Source organism: Gopherus flavomarginatus, chromosome 6, assembly GCF_025201925.1.
Source record: "Gopherus flavomarginatus isolate rGopFla2 chromosome 6, rGopFla2.mat.asm, whole genome shotgun sequence".
Taxonomy (NCBI): Eukaryota; Metazoa; Chordata; order Testudines; family Testudinidae; genus Gopherus; species Gopherus flavomarginatus.
This window is the reverse complement of record NC_066622.1, coordinates 94779738-94800874: the sequence shown is the minus strand read 5'-3', so window position 1 is coordinate 94800874 and position 21137 is coordinate 94779738. Positions and strand designations below refer to the sequence as shown.

General features: G+C 41.6%; 1 protein-coding gene across 7 annotated transcripts in view; it reads left to right on the top strand.

Annotated features, from left to right (window-relative positions):
- Positions 1 to 5572: 5572 nt before the first annotated feature.
- The window catches only part of CTNNA3 (catenin alpha 3), a 941808-nt gene continuing 926243 nt past the window's right edge, over positions 5573 to 21137 (top strand). For all 7 annotated transcript variants that reach the window (XR_007775063.1, XR_007775060.1, XR_007775061.1 and 4 more), the window contains exons 1-2: positions 5573 to 5676; positions 17584 to 17690. Coding sequence is in view for 2 of the 7 variants with exons in the window: in XM_050958306.1 (XP_050814263.1) it covers positions 17589 to 17690 (102 nt within the window). In the remaining 5 variants the exon portion in view is untranslated. The remainder of the gene's footprint in view (positions 5677 to 17583; positions 17691 to 21137) is intronic.

The following is a 21137-nucleotide window of genomic DNA, read 5'->3' as shown; positions in this document are numbered from 1 at the left end:
AGGTGCTCTGTACTCACAACTGCAACTGAAGTCAACTGGAGCTGTCCTTTGAATATTTCATTGACTGACTTCAATGGTGTCATAACATATTCCCAGATTTGGACCTTAGCGTCCAAAATATGGGTGTTAGCATGAAAACCTCCAAGCTTAGTTACCAGCTTGGACCTGGTAAAGCTGCCACCACCCAAAAAATTAGAGTGTTTTGGGGCACTCTGGTCCCCCCAACAACCTTCCCTGGGGACCCCAAGACCCAAATTCCTTGAGTCTTACCACAAAGGGGAATAAACCATTACCCCCCCTTCTCCCTTCCAGGTGTTCCCTCCCTGGGTTCCTGGAGAGATACACAGAAGCAAGCTCCGAGAATCTAAACAGAGGGATTCCACCCTCCCTGTTTCCAATCCAGACCGAGATAGCTAATCTCTCTTCCCCCTTACCCAGAGAGCATGCAAAGTCAGGCTTAGTAAATCTTAGTAAATTTTCCCCCTGACTTCTTCCTCCCACCAATTCCCTGGTGAGCTACAGACTCAATTCCCTGGAGTCCCCCTCTAAAGAAAACTCCAACAGGTCTTAAAAAGAAAGCTTTATATAAAAAGAAAGAAAAATACATAAAAATGGTGTCTCTGTATTAAGGTGACAAATACAGGGTCAATTGCTTAAAAGAAATATGAATAAACAGCCTTATCCACAAAGAATACAATTTAACACATTCCAGCAACTACACACATGTAAATACAAAAAAACAAACAATATAAACCTACTGTCTTATCTCTTTGTACTCACAACTGGGAAACAGAAGATTAGAAAGCTGGAGATAGAAAAATCACTCTCATAGCCGAGAGGGTCAGACACAAGACAAAGAACAAAGAACTCACACACAAACTTCCCTCCACCCAGATTTGAAAAAGTCTTGTTTCCTGATTGGTCCTCTGGTCAGGTGTTTCAGGTTACTCCTTTCCAGGTAAAAGGACATTAACCCTTTGCTATCTGTTTATGACAAATGGAGCCAAGATTTCACCCTTTGTGTAGAAACCTTATTTCCCCCCTGCCCCTTAGTTTTGTTAGTTTTTTGGTATTTGATTTGTATCTTGTTATGGTGCAATGCACATTAACTGTGGGTGCATCACTGCAAGCTTGTTGGTAGGGTTGGTGGGACTTATAAAATACTATCATTCCATTAACAGTGTGATTATACACTGTTAGATTTTGGCATAAGACAATTTTTTTTAATTAACTTGTATCTGCATTGAGACCTTCCTCAAGCCTCTGACATACATTTTGTTGTGCTCTCTTTGAGATAGCCCATCTGACTAGAAGGCAATGCTTGCTAATGACAAGGAGTAACCAAATGTAATGGTTTTAGGATGTAATACTTTTTATATACATAATTGAATAATTGGCTAGATGGAATATGGAGTTTTTCACCTTCCCCTGAAATATCTAATATTGGCCATTGGTTTAGGCAACATAGCAGATTGAACGGACAATGTTAAATGGACCAGATCCTTATGTGGTGTAAATAGGTATAGCTCCATTGAAGTTAATTTTATGACTTCTCTAAAATATGACTTCTTTGCTATGCTGATTGTGTAGCAGAAGGACTAACAAATATTGTTCCCAGAGCTGTGCTGACATCAGTGGATGTTGCTATGTATAAAAATCTTAAAATTAATAAGATGTTTTATTTTACTAATTAGCTCTTAAATATACTTCTGCCAGGCTTCATCTTTTTGAGGGATCAGATGTTTCATGTGCTTTTCCCCAGTCTCTTGTTTCTCGTTCTTTAGAGGAAATCTCCTATATTTACAGGAATGAAATGTAGCAAGTATAATGCTTTCAGCAAGCAATCTCTGGTGTCTGATTGATGGAACTGTGATGTCTGCTACTAAATCTCATTCATTTTCTGAGCTGAGATTGACTAGCCAGGTGTTAGAAGATGAACATCAGTTTAGGGTACAAATTCTAGGAAATAAAGATCCATTCAGGAGAACAATCTCCAGGTTTAAAAAGGAAAGCACATGATAGTCATTAAAAATGCATCCCGGCCAGATTACTTTGCTGTTGGTGAAACTGGTATAAGGTTGAAGCTCAGTAGTGTTTCCTTGTAGCGTCTCTTCCTTTATAGAAATAGGCATAAGGCATATATTTTATTCATAGACTCTAGGACTGGAAGGGACCTCAAGAGGTCATCGAGTCCAGTCCCCTGCCTCATGGCAGGACCAAATACTGTCTAGACCATCCCTGATAGACATTTATCTAACTACTCTTAAATATCTCCAGAGATGGAGATTCCACAACCTCCCTAAGCAATTTATTCCAGTGTTTAACTACCCTGACAGTTAGGAACTTTTTCCTAATGTCCAACCTAAATCTCCCTTGCTGCAGTTTAAGCCCATTGCTTCTTGTTCTATCATTGGAGGCTAAGGTGAACAAATTTTCTCCCTCCTCCTAATGACACCCTTTTAGATACCTGAAAACTGCTATCATCTCCCCTCTCAGTCTTCTCTTTTCCAAACTAAATAAACCCAATTCTTTCAGCCTTCCTTCATAGGTCATGTTCTCTAGACCTTTAATCATTCTTGTTGCTCTTTTCTGGACCCTCTCCAATTTCTCCACATCTTTCTTGAAATGCGGTGCCCAGAACTGGACACAATACTCCAGCAGAGGCCTAACCAGTGCAGAGTAGAGCAAAAGAATGACTTCTCATGTCTTGTTTACAACACACTTGTTAATGCATCCCAGAATCACATTTGCTTTTTTTGCAACAGTATCACACTATTGACTCATATTTAGCATGTGGTCCACTATGACCCCTAGATCTCTTTCTGCCAGACTCCTTCCTAGACAGTCTCTTCCCACTCTATGTGTGAAACTGATTGTTCCTTCCTAAGTGGAGCACTTTGCATTTGTCTTTATGGAACTTCATCCGGTTTACCTCAGACCATTTCTCCAATTTGTCCAGATCATTTTGAATTTTGACCCTGCCTTCCAAAGCAGTTGCAATCCCTCCCAGTTTGGTATCGTCTGCAAACTTAATAAGCGTACTTTCTATGCCAACATCTAAGTTGTTGATGAAGATATTGAACAGAGCTGGTCCCAAAACAGACCCCTGCGGAACCCCACTTGTTATACCTTTCCAGCAGAATTGGGAGCCATTAATAACTACTCTCTGAGTATGGTTATCCAGCCAGTTATGCACTCACCTTATAGTAGCCCCATCTAAATTGTATTTGCCTAGTTTATTGATAAGGATATCATGCGAGACCGTATCAAATGCCTTACTAAAGTCTAGGTATACCACATCCACCACTTCTCCCTTATCCACAAGACTCGTTATCCTATCAAAGAAAGCTATCAGATTGGTTTGATATTGTTATAACCTTAGTCCCAGATCTGGACCTTAGCGTCCAAAATATGGGGGTTAGCATGAAAACCTCCAAGCTTAGCTACCAGCTTGGACCTGGTACTTGCTGCCACCACCCAAAAAATTAGAGTGTTTTGGGGCACTCTGGTCCCCCTGAAAAACCTTCCCTGGGGACCCCAAGACCCAAATCCCTTGAGTCTCACAACAAAGGGAAATAATCCTTTTTCCCTTCCCCCCTCCAGGTGCTCCTGGAGAGATACACAGACACAAGCTCTGTGAAACTACACAGAGTGATCCCCCTCTCTGTTCCCAATCCTGGAAACAAAAAGAACTTTCCTATTCCCCCAGAGGGAATGCAAAATCAGGCTAGCAAATCCAACCCACACACAGATCTCCCCTGATTTCTTCCTCCCACCAATTCCCTGTGAGTACAGACTCAATTTCCCTGAAGTAAAGAAAAACTCCAACAGGTCTTAAAAGAAAGCTTTATATAAAAAAGAAAGAAAAAATACAAATGTTCTCTCTGTATTAGATGATACAATACAGGGTCGATTGCTTAAAAGAATATTGAATAAACAGCCTTATTCAAAAAGAATACAAATCAAAGCACTCCAGCACTTATATTCATGCAAATACCAAAGAAAAGAAACCATAGAACTTACTATCTGATCTCTTTGTCCTTACACTTAGAAACAGAAGACTAGAAAGCAGAACTACTTCTCCAAAGCTCAGAGAAAGCAGGCAGACAGAAAACAAAGACTCAGACACACAATTCCCTCCACCCAAAGTTGAAAAAATCCGGTTTCCTGATTGGTCCTCTGGTCAGGTGCTTCAGGTGAAAGAGACATTAACCCTTAGCTATCTGTTTATGACAGATATAATTTGTTCTTTACAAATCCATGCTGGCTCTTCCCTATCACCTTACCACCTTCCAAGTGTTTGCAGATGATTTCTTTAATGACTTGCTCCATTATCTTCCCTGGCACAGAAGTTAAACTAACTGGTCTGTAGTTTCCTGGGTTGTTTTTATTTCCCTTTTTATAGATGGGCACTATATTTGCCCTTTTCCAGTCTTCTGGAATCTCTCCTATCTCCCATGACTTTCCAAAGATAATAGCTAGAGGCTCAGATACCTCCTCTATTAACTCCTTGAGTATTCTAGGATGCATTTCATCAGGCCATGGTGACTTGCAGGCATCTAACTTTTCTAAGTGATTTTTAACTTGCTCTTTTTTTATTTTATCTTCTAAACCTACCCCCTTCCCATAAGCATTCACTATGTTAGACATTCCTTCAGCCTTCTCAGTGAAGACTGAAACAAAGAAGTCATTAAGCATCTCTGCCATTTCCAAGTTTCCTGTTACTGTTTCTTCCTCCTCACTGAGCAGTGGGATACCCTGTCCTTGGTCTTCCTCTTGCTTCTAATGTATTGATAAAAAGTCTTCATGTTTCCCTTTATTCCCATAGCTAGTTTGAGCTCATTTTGTGCCTTTGCCTTTTTAATCTTGCCCCTGCATTCCTGTGTTGTTTGCCTATATTCATCCTTTGTAATCTGACCTAGTTTCCATTTTTTATATGACTCCTTTTTATTTTGTAGGTCATGCAAGATCTCGTGGTTAAGCCAGGGTGGTCTTTTGCCACATTTTCTATCTTTCCTACCCATCGGAATAGCTTGCTTTTGGGCCCTTAATAGTGTCCCTTTGAAGAACTGCCAACTCTCCTCAGTTGTTTTTCCCCTCAGTCTTGATTCCCGTGGGACCTTACCTATCATCTCTCTGACTTTACCAAAATCTACCTTCCTGAAATCCATTATGAATGAATACATCCTATGGGATGCCGTATGACTGAGAAAGGGAAAAATAATTGAGCCTACAAATGTGTTAATATCTTTATGAATTCCTTTGCTGTCCAGCTTGAATGCCTGAGTCATGGCATTGAGACAGAGGTTGTCATATAACCAGACTATGGAAAAAGAAAGAATAGTGATTCAGAAAATTAAGAGACTATACACCAGAAGTCATGGCAAAAATATATTCCATAACCAGTAGTTGTTCAAAAAAAATTACAAGGACACTGTTCCATTTTAATTATATCTGACATATTTCTACATTAGTATATAGCTTTAAGGATGCCCAACCCCCACCAGCAGCCACTGTGCCCTGTCAGTCATCCTGAAATACACTAGAGTGCTTGTCAGGCCATCAGCTTGCAGATGCACCATGAGCCATAATAGTTGTACTGAAGTTCTAAGCAATTTTTCTTGTGTTTATACAGTTGATTTAGTGCCTGACTGTGGACTGTTTGTTTTGAGATAGGTGAGTTATGTTATTATCTTGTAAGTACAATTAGTGATTTTAACAATAAACAAAATTCTAATGATTATATATTAGAAAGGTTAGCTGTATTTTTGGAGCCATTTTCTGTCATTACATTATTTTATTTAAATTACAGAGTACTGATTGTACTTAGAGCTTGTCTAACAATTATAATTTTTATAGTTGAATTTTACTTTAGGCTGCAGAAAGCTTTCTTGCTTTTCTTTATTTCCAACCTGACGCTCCATTCTTTTATTCACTGAAATGCAGAACTTTGCCAATTTAGACATATTTCGTAATAAGAAGACACAACAAAAATTAGCACTTAGCTTAAAGTGTGTTGTTGTGTATGAGTGCAGGTTATTGGTTTTTGTTCCACTGAGACTGAAATACTCTATCTCCATGACACCTGAAAGTCATGTCTAACGTTCTAAGATGTTGCAATACACTAGTGAAATTGATTTCTGTATAGATTAATATATCTAAGTTCCAAATTATAGTAGCTTTGCATCAAAGTATCTTATAACCAAGAGCCCTATTGTGTCCAAAGGGCATACTATACTAGAGTAGATATTTTGTTTTTGTTAAACAATGGGCTGTGATCTCAGTGTTCTCAAGAAATGCACACCTGGAAAAGTAGTTTGCTTAGCAAAGGGGCAATATAGCTCCAGTTACAAGCACAAGCAGTTCTCCTTAAGTTACAAATATCAGAAAGTGTCTTAAGTATTTTCCCTGATTGCCTCTATACTTTCCTTTTTATTGCCCTGATATTTTTCTAATCCACAAGAATACTAATAATTAATAACATAAAAATGATAGTGAAAACATAGAATGTTATGAATACTTCTGTGGGGCACAGCTGAGGATTCAAAATAGCTTGTAAGCAATACTGTGAAAACTGTACTAACTAGGGTTGCCAACTGTCCAGGATTGCCCTGGATTCGCCAGGAATTAAAAAATAATCTTTTATTAAAGATTGTCATGGGATGAAACCTCCAGGAATACGTCCAACCTAAACTGGCAACCGTCGTGCTAATTTGTTAAGGTTTTGCAATTATCGAAGCCACTTTTAGAGGAATTCCTTTTTGTAAGAAAGAGGCATGCTATAAAAGACTACTTTCCAGAAATCTCTAAGTGTTAAGTTGTTTTACTGTAGCTTTGTCATAAACAGATAGCTAAGGGTTAATGTCTCTTTCACCTGAAGCACCTGACCAGAGGACCAATCAGAAAACCGGATTTTTTCAACTTTGGGTGGAGGGAATTGTGTCTGTGTCTTTGTTTTCCATCTGCCTGCCTTCTCTGAGCTTTGGAGAAGTAGCTCTACTTTCTAGTCTTCTGTTTCTAAGTGTAAGGACAAAGAGATCAGATAGTAAGTTCTATGGTTTTCTTTTCTTTGGTATTTGCATGAATATAAGTGCTGGAGTGCTTTGATTTGTATTCTTTTGAAATAAGGCTGTTTATTCAATATTCTTTTAAGCAATTGACCCTGTGTTGTATCATCTATTACAGAGAGAACATTTGTACTTATTTTTCTTTCTTTTTATATAAAGCTTTCTTTTAAGACCTGTTGGAGTTTTCTTTACTTCAGGGAAATTGAGTCTGTACTCACCAGGGAATTGGTGGGAGGAAGGAATCGGGGAGATTTGTGTGTTGGATTGCTAGCCTAACTTTGCATTCCCTCTGGGGGAATAGGAAAGTACTTTTTGTTTCCAGGATTGGGAACAGAGAGGGAGATTCACTCTGTTTGAATTCACAGAGCTTGTGTCTGTGTGTCTCTCCAGGAGCACCTGGAGGGGGGAAGGGAAAAAGGATTATTTCCCTTTGTTGTGAGACTCAAGGGATTTGGGTCTTGGGGTCCCCAGGGAAGGTTTTTCAGAGGGACCAGAGTGCCCCAAAACACTCTAATTTTTTGGGTGGTGGCAGCAGGTACCAGGTCCAAGCTGGTAACTAAGCTTGGAGGTTTTCATGCTAACCCCCATATTTTGGACGCTAAGGTCCAAATCTGGGACTAAGGTTATTACATGGTGTGCAGCTGGTGGGACTAGAATCCAGAAGCCAGTAGGAATATTATATTTTTCTTTTCTCTGCTAAGGGCTTTTTAGCAGAGAGAAACAGTTTGGTTTTAAAAGGGAACCAGAGAGAAATTTTTTTTTTCTGCTCTCTCTGGCAGTTTGTGGCTTGCATGTTAAGCAGAAGTCGTTAAGGACTATTAACAGTCTTTTGTCACACAATAGCACTCCCATTGAGAGTCGTACCAGCACTTATAGGCATGCAAATAAAGTGGTTTTTCTGGTTTCCCTTCATTGAACATTAGCTAGAGAGAGAAAAGGAAAATTAGCTAAAGGCACTGTTGCTAGGCAGACTTCAGGAGGCAACAGAGAACCTGCAGTTCAGAAGATAAACACCGGAGGGCACCCCAACACCAGAAAACAGGAATCATGACTTCTAAGGCAAAAATTGCGGCCGAAGAACAAATCAAAGAAGCTGAACACAGGCGACAGATGGAGATGAAAGAAAAAGAAGAACAAATCAAACAGGCAGCACACAAAAGAAAACTAGAAGAAGAAGAGTTCGCCCACCGAAGGAAACAAGAAGAAGAAGAGTTGGCCCACCGCCGAGAAATGGAAAAGCAACAAAAAGAGAATGAAGAAAAGGAAAAACAGAGAAAACATGAACTGGAGTTGGCAAAAGCTGGGCTGCCTGTGCCAGCCAACCCTAACAACCCAGCGCCAAATATTGCTCCACAGCACAGGAAATTTCCCACCTACAAGGCAGGTGATGACACCGAGGCCTTCTTGGAAAATTTTGAAAGAGCCTGTCTTGGGTACAGCATTCCCGAAGACCAGTACATGGTAGAATTGAGGTCACAGCTCAGTGGACCTTTAGCAGAGGTGGCAGCTGAAATGCCTAAGCACCAAATGAATGACTATAAACTTTTTCTAACCAAGGCCAGATACAGGATGGGGATAACCCCAGATCATGCCCGTCGGCGCTTCAGAACCCAAAAGTGGAAACCAGAGGTGTCATTTCCCAAACACGCCTACTACATTGCAAAAAACTATGAGGCCTGGCTAACAGGAAACAACATTCAAACCTTGGAAGAACTGAACCTCCTCATACAAATGGAGCAGTTCTTGGATGGTGTTCCTGAAGACATCACGCGGTACATACAAGATGGAAACCCCAAGAATATCGCTGAGGCGGGGGAGATTGGAGCCAAATGGATGGAACTGGCAGAAAGCAAAAAAGCTACTGTCAAGGGGAACGATTACCCCAGGGGGCACACAGACCATAAACCCTACAACCGAGGACAGCCAAAGACCCCACATACCACCCAAGTAAAGCCACAGATACCCTACCCTTCAACCTCACCAGTCTCCAGTAACTCACCTCGGCCCAGTGACCCATCAGATGGAAGATGCTTTAAGTGTAATGAACTGGGGCATATCAAGGCCAAGTGTCCCAAGAACACCATGCGAGTGCAATTCATTACACCACCATCACACCAAAGATCCCCAGGCCCGGATGCCTCTCAAATACCCTTGGAGCGAAGGGAAAATTTGAGAGTGGGCGGAAAGAAGGTTACTGCATGGAGAGACACGGGGGCACAAGTGTCAGCTATCCACCAATCCTTCGTTGACCCCAAATTCATCAACCCAAAGGCCAAAGTTACAATTTACCCCTTCATGTCACAAGCTATAGACTTGCCTACAGCTCAACTGCCTGTCCAGTACAAAGGCTGGTCAGGAATGTGGACTTTTGCAGTCTATGACAATTATCCTATCCCCATGCTACTGGGGGAAGACTTGGCCAACCAGGTGAGGCGGGCCAAGAGAGTGGGAATGGTTACACGTAGCCAAACCAGGCAAGCTTCCAGACCCATTCCTGATCCTGAGCCGTCCACAGAGGCCCCGTCTGTGTTACCAGAGACCCAGACAGAGGTAGTGGACCCGGATTCCATGCCAACCACTGAAACAGCCACAGCACCTCCAGTCCCAGGCCCGGAACTGGAACAGCAACCAGCACCAGCCATTGCAACCCCATCTTCAAACTCAACGCCAGAGGGCGCCAGCGAGCCAAAACTGGCAGAAGCAACAGACAGCCATACCCAAAAGGCTCAGCCAGAGCCTGAAATACCCTCAGGTGCACCAGCGGAAAGCGGTTCACCAGCAACGGAAACAACCCCATCACCTACAGCGCTTCCAGAGGGACCAAGCCCAAGTCCACAGTCTGAGGAAGAACTGGTGACCCCAGCCTCAAGGGAACAGTTCCAGACTGAGCAGGAAGCAGATGACAGCCTTCAGAAAGCTTGGGCGGCGGCACGGAGCACCCCACCGCCTCTCAGCTCTTCTAATCGATCCCGGTTTGTTATAGACCAAGGACTTTTATACAAGGAAATTCTTTCTGGTGGACACCGGGAAGAATGGCAGCCGCAAAAACAGTTGGTGGTTCCAACTAAGTACCGGGGGAAGCTCTTAAGCTTAGCCCATGATCATCCCAGTGGCCATGCTGGGGTGAACAGAACCAAGGACCGGTTGGGGAAGTCCTTCCACTGGGAGGGGATGGGCAAGGATGTTGCCAAGTATGTCCGGTCTTGTGAGGTATGCCAAAGAGTGGGAAAGCCTCAAGACCAGGTCAAGGCCCCTCTCCAGCCACTCCCCATAATTGAGGTCCCATTTCAGCGAGTAGCTGTGGATATTCTGGGCCCTTTCCCAAAAAAGACGCCCAGAGGAAAGCAGTACGTACTAACTTTAGTGGACTTTGCTACCCGATGGCCAGAAGCAGTAGCTCTAGGCAACACCAGGGCTAACACTGTGTGCCTGGCCCTAACAGACATCTTTGCCAGGGTAGGTTGGCCCTCTGACATCCTTACAGATTCAGGGTCTAATTTCCTGGCAGGGACCATGGAAAAACTGTGGGAAACTCATGGGGTGAATCACTTGGTTGCCACCCCGTACCACCATCAAACCAATGGCCTGCTGGAAAGGTTCAATGGAACTTTGGGGGCCATGATACGAAAATTCATCACCGAATTCTCCAATAATTGGGACCTAGTGTTGCAGCAGTTGCTGTTTGCCTACAGGGCTGTACCACATCCCAGTTTAGGGTTTTCACCATTTGAACTTGTGTATGGTCACGAGGTTAAGGGGCCATTACAGTTGGTAAAGCAGCAATGGGAGGGGTTTACGCCTTCTCCAGGAACTAACATTCTGGACTTTGTAAGCAACCTACAAAGCACCCTCCGACACTCTTTAGCCCTTGCTAGAGAGAATCTAAAGGATGCTCAGGAAGAGCAAAAGGCCTGGTATGACAGACATGCCAGAGATCGGTCCTTCAAGGTAGGAGACCAGGTTATGGTCTTGAAGGCGCAACAGGCCCATAAGATGGAAGCATCATGGGAAGGGCCCTTCACGGTCCAAGAGCGCCTGGGAGCTGTAAACTACCTCATAGCATTTCCCAATTCCTCACTAAAGCCTAAAGTGTACCATGTTAATTCTCTCAAGCCTTTCTATTCCAGAGACTTACAGGTTTGTCAGTTTACAGTCCAGGGAGATGACGCTGAGTGGCCTGACGGTGTCTACTACGACGGGAAAAAAGACGGTGGCGTGGAAGAGGTGAACCTCTCAACCACCCTGGAACGTCTGCAGCGGCAACAAATCAAGGAGCTGTGCACTAGCTTCGCCCCATTGTTCTCAGCCACCCCAGGACGGACTGAACGGGCATACCACTCCATTGATACAGGTAATGCTCACCCAATCAGAACCCCACCTTACCGAGTGTCTCCTCATGCCCAAGCTGCTATAGAACGGGAGATCCAGAACATGCTACAGATGGGTATAATCCGCCCATCTACCAGTGCATGGGCATCTCCAGTGGTTCTGGTACCCAAACCAGATGGGGAAATACGCTTTTGCGTGGACTACCGTAAGCTCAATGCTGTAACTCGTCCGGACAACTATCCAATGCCACGTACCGATGAGCTATTGGAAAAGTTGGGACGTGCCCAGTTCATCTCTACAATAGACTTAACCAAGGGGTACTGGCAAGTACCGCTAGATGAACCTGCCAAGGAGAGGTCAGCATTCGTCACCCATGCGGGGGTGTATGAATTCAATGTCCTTCCTTTCGGCCTTCGTAATGCACCCGCCACCTTCCAAAGGCTGGTAGATGGTCTACTAGCTGGACTGGGAGAATTTGCAGTTGCCTACCTCGATGATGTGGCCATTTTTTCTGACTCCTGGCCTGAACACCTACTACACCTGGAAAAGGTCTTTGAGCGCATCAGGCAGGCAGGACTAACTGTTAAGGCCAAAAAGTGTCAAATAGGCCAAAACAGAGTGACTTACCTGGGGCACCAGGTGGGTCGAGGAACCATAAACCCCCTACAGGCCAAGGTGGATGCTATCCAAAAGTGGCCTGTCCCAAGATCAAAGAAACAGGTCCAATCCTTCTTAGGCTTGGCCGGATACTACAGGCGATTTGTACCACACTACAGCCAAATCGCTGCCCCACTGACCGACCTGACCAAAAAGACCCAGCCAAATGCAGTTAAGTGGACTGATGAGTGTCAAAAGGCCTTTACCCAACTTAAGGCAACGCTCATGTCTGACCCTGTGCTCAGGGCCCCGGATTTTGACAAGCCATTCCTAGTAACCACAGATGCATCTGAGCGTGGTATAGGAGCAGTGCTCATGCAGGAAGCAACAGATCACAACTTCCATCCTGTCGTGTTTCTCAGCAAGAAACTGTCTGAGAGGGAAAGTCACTGGTCAGTCAGTGAAAAGGAATGCTATGCCATTGTGTACGCCCTGGAAAAGCTACGCCCATATGTTTGGGGACGGCGGTTCCAACTACAAACTGACCATGCTGCACTAAAGTGGCTTCATACTGCCAAGGGGAACAACAAGAAACTTCTTCGTTGGAGTTTAGCTCTCCAAGATTTTGATTTTGAAATTCAACACATCACAGGAGCTTCTAATAAAGTTGCTGATGCACTCTCCCGTGAGAGTTTCCCAAAATTCAGTAGTTAAAAAGTGTTCTTAAAATGTAGAAGTCTGTTAGTTATATACTTAGGAGTATATGTAAAGGTGTATGTGTTGTATTAATCTGTTTATTTTCAAGTTCTAGAAGGAAATCGCCGCCAGTGAGCTTCCCCACTGTCTGCAATTTGGGGGGCGTGTCATAAACAGATAGCTAAGGGTTAATGTCTCTTTCACCTGAAGCACCTGACCAGAGGACCAATCAGAAAACCGGATTTTTTCAACTTTGGGTGGAGGGAATTGTGTCTGTGTCTTTGTTTTCTGTCTGCCTGCCTTCTCTGAGCTTTGGAGAAGTAGCTCTACTTTCTAGTCTTCTGTTTCTAAGTGTAAGGACAAAGAGATCAGATAGTAAGTTCTATGGTTTTCTTTTCTTTGGTATTTGCATGAATATAAGTGCTGGAGTGCTTTGATTTGTATTCTTTTGAAATAAGGCTGTTTATTCAATATTCTTTTAAGCAATTGACCCTGTGTTGTATCATCTATTACAGAGAGAACATTTGTACTTATTTTTCTTTCTTTTTATATAAAGCTTTCTTTTAAGACCTGTTGGAGTTTTCTTTACTTCAGGGAAATTGAGTCTGTACTCACCAGGGAATTGGTGGGAGGAAGGAATCGGGGAGATTTGTGTGTTGGATTGCTAGCCTAACTTTGCATTCCCTCTGGGGGAATAGGAAAGTACTTTTTGTTTCCAGGATTGGGAACAGAGAGGGAGATTCACTCTGTTTGAATTCACAGAGCTTGTGTCTGTGTGTCTCTCCAGGAGCACCTGGAGGGGGGAAGGGAAAAAGGATTATTTCCCTTTGTTGTGAGACTCAAGGGATTTGGGTCTTGGGGTCCCCAGGGAAGGTTTTTCAGAGGGACCAGAGTGCCCCAAAACACTCTAATTTTTTGGGTGGTGGCAGCAGGTACCAGGTCCAAGCTGGTAACTAAGCTTGGAGGTTTTCATGCTAACCCCCATATTTTGGACGCTAAGGTCCAAATCTGGGACTAAGGTTATTACAAGCTTAGAATATATGATTGAGATTTTCAGAGAAGTGCTGGGGATTTTGCCACACACTTTCCACTAATTTCAACAATATAAAGTCCAGACCTAGAGGACTACCATTGCCTTAATAGGGATTTGATCTGGCTCTAAGCAGTCAGTTTATTAGACAAATTGGTAGTAGCAAGGGGTTGCAACAACAAATAGAGATAGTTCTCAGCTTCAAAACTTGAGTCTGGTTTATAACATGCCCTAAGAAGACTGTTCAGAACCAAGGTTTTGGATCAAGCTAATCTTTAAGAAGATGAGAACAAGTGGTGGCATAATAAAATTAGGATGTTTATAACAGTCTCCAACCTGTCAAGGAATATGCAAAATATGAAGACGAGTCACTCTTGAAGACGAGTATTTGTTATAGGAGAATAAATATGAAGGGAGATGCAGCATGCTGTCAAACAGGCAAGGAGTGAATGCTTTTTATTTCTGTGTTTTTTGAGTTAAGCAGTGTTGTCACATTTTGACTGAGTTAAGGTGACTTCACTAGGAACAACTTAAATCGTGAGTATGTCCAAAGAGAAAATAAACCAAAACATCTTCCAGTGATTTCTTCAAACTGACAATAGAAGCATGAAGTGCTTCCCCTTGCAACTGATGTACAGACTTGCCAAGAAAGAATTCAGAACAAAATTAACACTGTCCATTTGCAACAGCACTGACGATCTTCATGTTGGACTTGCAGTTTTGGGAAACCAACCTTGGAAATAAATTCAAAGTGGCAAAGCAAAAACCAGGAGCATTGTGCATAATAAAAAGTGGATTGGGTTGTTTAATTTAAAATGAAAATGCAGTTTGAAATTTTGGCTAGACACTTCAGAAAGCCAGGTCACTCATGTTCCTCCACCATCCTAAAAAAAACAGGCCTTTCAAGGGTGTGAAATCGTTATTGTTCTCTGATGCTAAAACAGCAGAAGAATTTTAATTTTCTCAGACAGTGGAAAGAACCCATGGACTTCAATAGTCAGGCTGAACCCAGGGCTTAACTTCTATACAAAGCCAATTTTGTTGATTTATCATGAGTGGCAGCTTAAGAAGCATTAAATAGGAGTCAAATGTAGGTTCAGATGTGGAATCTATTTCAGAAGTCGACATGCATGGCTGGCTAGCTGATAATAGGTTTCTAGAAGCCATAAACTCATCGATATTAGAATTAGCTTTCATACTAATATGTCAAAAAGGACCTTGTATTAATATTTAGAACTTGTATGAGATGCCTTAATGCAAAATGGTTGTGTGACTGTCTGAATGAAAATCCATTTTCCAGGTTACTGTTAGATTTCTTGCAAATATTGACAGAAATAACCCTAATTTAGCAGTAGTGTGTAACTTACCTGCATGCTAGGCAAGTTTTGAAGTTTTGTATTTCTTATTTATATTGTGATGGGGGAACCTTTTCTGAGCATTAGTGCCCAAAAATAAAGTGACAGGTTGACAGCCAGCATCTTTGTGGATGCCTGTTGTATCTGTACTCTCTTCCACTTTGGCTTGCGATAGCCCCGTCTTCAACATTGTACATCCATTTTGGGGTCAGAACATTATGCACTTGGATTTTTTTTTCAATACATGAAGAGCAAACAGATATTTGCAGTCAGTGGGACCTCTTATTATAGATTTAACAGCAGCAGAACAAGAAGAACAAAAGTGAAGTTGGTGAGGGTGTACATAGTAGATGTCTCCTCTGATAGTCTAAACTGAACTCTGAAAACAAGATGGTTTCTGATGTCTGTACAGAGAGAGTGCTTTGAAATATAAAGGTTCACTACCAAATCAAAAGGCATCTTGATTTCATAGCTACATAACCTCAGGTATATCAGTCCCGCTCAGACTATGGAAGTCTATTTGGGGACGTGCCACTAGAACAGGAATTGTGCCATTTCAAGCATTCATGACTAAGGTTCAGCACCATTGTACTAAACCATCTTGTTCCCTTGCTACCTCCACTGGACAACAGATAGAGAGAGTCCACTTTGTCACAGTGAAGACTAGAAAATGCCTAGAATATGAGAAAATTTCTCTCCTGCTGAACTGTTCTTGGTTTAAAAGAAAAAAAATAGTTTTTTTTAAAATATTTTCTAAGTGTTAAATTCACTAACAGTGAATAACTATGAAAGAAAAGAAAAGAAAAGAAAAAGAGGATCATCTAAACGACCTTGTTTTTCAGCATATACATTATAGCCAATTTCAAGTTTATGGAGATGGAAAAAACAGATGAAAAGGGGATAAGAACTTTACGGAACCTAGAAGGATGGATGAAACAAATTGTTTGCTCTTTGTGCAGCTTTTGTAGTCTTTGATAGTTGTCATTCGTTCTCAAATTTTCAAATAGCAGATATGAACCAAAAATGTGGGGGACCAATGTAACTTTAATGGAACAACAAGAGTTCCACCAGAACAGAAGAATATCCTGATTCTACTACCAATTATTTTAAAGAGGGCCTCCAACAATGGTTGTTGCCTATGTTGTGTACTGAACTAATCCATCTTTTCAATGGTGTAAATTTTGACAGTGATAAAGATGCAAATAAAGCAATAGATTTAACAGTTTTTAACACAGCCACTAGGTAAAGTGGTGTCCTCGGGACAATGTTAATGTGAAATCCTGACTTTTGCCATTCTTATGTCTGTCATGTCAAAGCCAGTTTTGTTTCTAAATTAAAGTCCAGGGCTGAAATCCTGGCCCCATTTGACTAAATGGCAAAACTTTCATGGACATTAAAGTCAATCTAGATATAGATTCACATGAGCTTTTGCTGAGTTAGTAAAGATTAAAGATGAGTGTTTTATTCTGTCCTACTGGAGAGCAATACCTTTTAGATAGGTCTGGTTTTGATATTTTTTTTTTCTGTAGGGTTGCCAGAAGATTTTAAGTTGCACAAACTTTCATGCTTCTATTGTATGCTGTATGGGAAAGGAACAAATTTTTTTTGTTCCGTGTTTGTACAGCCCCTAGCACTCTGAGGTCATGGTCCAGGACTAGTGGTCCCAATTGCTAAGTGAATATAAATAATATGGGAGAGGGGGAGGGAGACAGCTGATGTTTTAATGCTCATGATCATGTCAACAGATGTCTTGACGGGCATTAACTCCCACAAGAAGTAGCCTTCTCCATTTTATAGTGAGGACTAATGTCCTCCCCAATTTCTCTTAGAGGCAACTTTAACCTATATAACTTGGGCTTTGGCACAGTTATTATCTCCTGTTTTAGGCTGGGAGAGAGGGCACTGAAACATGTGTTTGGTTTTCAGCATGTGCTTAAGTCACACTAAAATCAATGGGATTTAAACATGTGCTTAAAATTAAGCATGTGCTCAAATGCTTTCATGAATTGGGGCCTGACAGCAGACCCTAAGGTGGTGGTAATCCTATACGATGCATACTGTGTTGCATCTTTACATATATTGGTGTTGCAGCATTTAAATCAAATAACCTAATTTTCTTGTTTAAAAGCTTCCTCAGGATTTTTTTTGGCAATACCAGAATACTTAAATTTATGTAAAAATCTAGAATTCTTACTATAAGTGCTAGACAAAAAGGTAGAAAGTCTGCCCTGCAACTGCATCCTACCTGCTGTTTCCCATGTCTGGGGTCCTCTGGATGACATTAGGGAAATTTTGCTGGCAACTCCCTTGTAATGTTGTGCGAACTCCAGTTTGGGAACCACTGTTCCAGGTGCCAAATATTTGTTAGGAATATTATGTTGACACACATACCATAGTAGCCTAGGCCCTGATGCTCATTCCACTTATCCAAGTATCTTGGTCCATACCAGTATGAGTCTTGCTGTCCCAATAATTGTTATTTACTGTTGTATCTTTGTTTTGTATACAGGTGACATGTCAGCAGCAGTGCCAAATGTTACATTGAAAATTGATCCTCAGGATCTTCAGATCCAGACATTTACAGTGGAGAAGCTGTTGGAACCATTGATAATTCAGGTATTTTTAGTACTGCAGAAATATTATGGACATTCATAAGAGGAGAAAAACGAGAGAAGAATTTACTTTACTCCTACCTAATGATGGGAAAACTGTATCTGAGTCTTCTGTACCTAGGTATATGCAATACTGGCTCAGGAATAGTCCAATTCACTTAGCCGCCTCTATTCTCACAAATGCAGCACACTTTATTGAACTTAATAGAATCTGTTCCACTGAAACCCTTATTCAGTGTTACCCAATGAATATGTAAATGTAGAAGGGAGAGAGAGATTACAAGTGGAGCTCCAGTGTATAAAATGTCACATGGAAGGAAGGAATTGAGTCTGTTGCAGTCAGGGCTGCCCAGAGGATTCAAGGGGCCTGGGGCAAAACAATTTTGGGGGGCCCTTCCATAAAAAAGTTGCAATGCTATAGAATACTATATTCTCGTGGGGGCCCCTGTGGGGCCCAGGGCCTGGGGCAAATTACCCCACTTGCCCCTTCCTTTGGGCGGCCCTGGTTGCAGTTGATGGACAGAGGGGAAAGGAAGGGTTTTGAGATCTGTAGATAAGTCTAGTTATCTGACCCCGAAAGACTTCACATTCTGTGCCATGTTCTGTTTTAGATGAACCTATTTGACAGTCCCTAATATCCCTGCCATTTAATTATTGTATATTGCACAATCATTATTTTAAATTGAAGGGTTTTTTTGTCAACAGAAACATAGACCAAATGGTTTAATAAAACTCAGCAACTCTATAAATTGAGCCTGTTAAGTGTAAGCAGAGTCACACTATAAAATCTAGGGTTATTCCAAAAGCATTCACCACTTAAAGAGAAAATCTTTATTACACACAGCTGAGTTTACACGTAAACAAGAAACTTCTTTTTCTATTTTACATCTATGCAATGGAAAATACCTCACTGAAAAAAACCTAGACAGAATTGCAATAGAATGATTATGCATATGACTTTTTTTGAAAAAAAAAAAGCACTTGTACTATACCACCCTTTTTAACAGTAATCCTTTCTTTATTAGGCTAGGAATAGGAAATATGTCCCATTCTCTGAATCCTAAACTATTCTTGGAATTTTTTTTCTTTATGCACAGATGTAGGAGCATTTGCTTTTTGTAACGGGGTCGCTTGCCCCTTTGAAGGCTAGGGCCAGCCAACCCTAGTAACTAAGGGGACACACCTGAGTGGGGATCAGCTGATTACCTTATGACAGGGGTTGGCAACCCTTCAGAAGTGGTGTGCCGAGTCTTCATTTATTCACTCTAATTTAATGTTTCACGTGCCAGTAATATTTGTTAATGTTTTTAGAAGGTGTCTTTCTAGGATATAATATATAACTAAACTATTGTTGTATGTAAAGTAAATAAGATTTTTAAAATGTTTAATTTAATTTTAAATGAAGCTTCTTAAAATGCAGAGCCCCCAGACTGGTGGCCAGGACCTGGGCAGTGTGTGTGCCACTGAAAATCAGCTCGTGTGCTGCTTTTGGCACGCATGCCATAGGTTGCCTACCCCTGCCTTATGAAGAGCAGCAGTAAGCTAGAGAGAAGAGGAGATCCTTAGGGAGACTAGAATGGAGTACAGAGGTTGCTGGGAGTGAGTAGACTCCGGTAGAGGAAACTTGGAACTTGAGGAATGAGACTACAGGCAGGAAAGGCCTCAGAGTGACCTGATAATGAAGTAACTGGATAGATTTTGAATGTTTGTTAATTTAATAAACCAGAACCTGAAAATGGGTGTGAAAGGACAACAGGGTTGAGAGTTATTGAAGAAAGGCCTGAAGGGGGAAACTGAGGCAGGGTCTGCTTGCAGGGCTGCCCTGAGGCCATGAGGAGGTGTGCGAGAGGTGGCCACCTAATGACACTTCTAATCAGTTACATATAGCACAGCCAGGTCAGCACATCACTTTCTTTCAAAATTTGTCACCACTGCAGAGCAAACTTCTTGTCACAGTGCTATACTGTTCATTTGTTCTGCTCCTGCTGACTGTTCGAACATAATCCTTCCTTAGGGCCTGATCTATAGTGTGTTGAATTCAATGAAAGACCCTCCCCTCCCCCATAGACTTCAACAGGTAGAGACAACCTGTGTCAGCCGATAGTGAGGGCAGCAGCTTCCGGAGATGTTACTGACCATGCTCAGTACAAGCCAATCAGCGAATCTTGGGGGTGGGGCGGAGGTGGCACGTGACTCAATGTGCCCCTCCATGTGTGGCCTCTGTCAACAGGCTTTGGATCAGGCCCTCATACTCTAGTCAAATAGATTATTTTCAGGGGTTGGCACTACTGTGTTGCATGACAGACACTTGACAAAGTTACCTTACTTAGTGATGGACATGGAGGAGGGAGGGGGTTATGTCATTCAATGTTTCTTGAAAGATTACCATGGACCTCAACATTTTTATCATGGATATATTGGTGATCCCTGATTATTTTACATTGGTAGTTAATGTTTGTATTATAGCCCTTTGAGGTGTCACTTGTCTTAAAAGTTAGTTGAGGGTGCTCATCCCTTTGGAGGATCCAGACCTTTGTCCCTGGAAGTAAAAATGCCCCAATGTTGATTGAAATAGAAACAACCTGTTGAATTTATTGGTGCAGATCCTATGTTGTGACTCCAGTTGTGGTGGAACTATGTGTCTGAATAAAGGTGAAGGTTCTGAGGGAGGTAGAAGGTGGATCTAGAGCAGAACAGAAACATATTTTTTTCTAGATGACTCTACAATAGTTTCCTTTGACAGTTCCCCTAAAAGTAGTATCTTTGGTCAATGCAGAGTATGACCACAAGGTGACCAGGATAATTCAAAATAATACTAACTTATTCTTGGTCACCAATAATGAATACATAAAATAAACATTCTAAGGCTTTGATTCTGTTTGAAGTTAGTATCTTCCTTTACAGATTCCAGATCAACATTAATCTTAAAGGAAAGTTATGAAAAATCGTCATTATTTTGCTTTTGTGAATATTCATTGTTAATCTATCTGCATTTATTCCTTAGTAGAGCTTCCATTGTTTTGTTATATTCCTTAAAGTGTTGAGTGCAGAATGTTCCAGGTTACTTACTGCCTTTACATATAATCTGTACACTAATTGATAGTGACTTACATCACTGTCTGACTTCCAGATTCATTTGTTCATAAATCAATAGCCTGTTCTTTTAATAGTTTCCTTATTCTTCACTTTAAGCTTTGATTTCTCTTTAATCTAAAAGTTTTCCCCCAGTACGTAAGTAAATCAGCAGGTAATTGTGCATGGATGCCAGGCCTGATACATTTTAGTCATCCAATTCCATGTACTCTGTGATAACTTTCACAGTTGCATCTATCTGCAATAAATTCCTCCAAAGGATTAGACAATCTTTTCCCAGCAATTACATTTTTTTTATTGTAACTATGCACCTAATCGCTTTAAAAAGTCCTCACTGGGTAAAAGAGATGATACATGG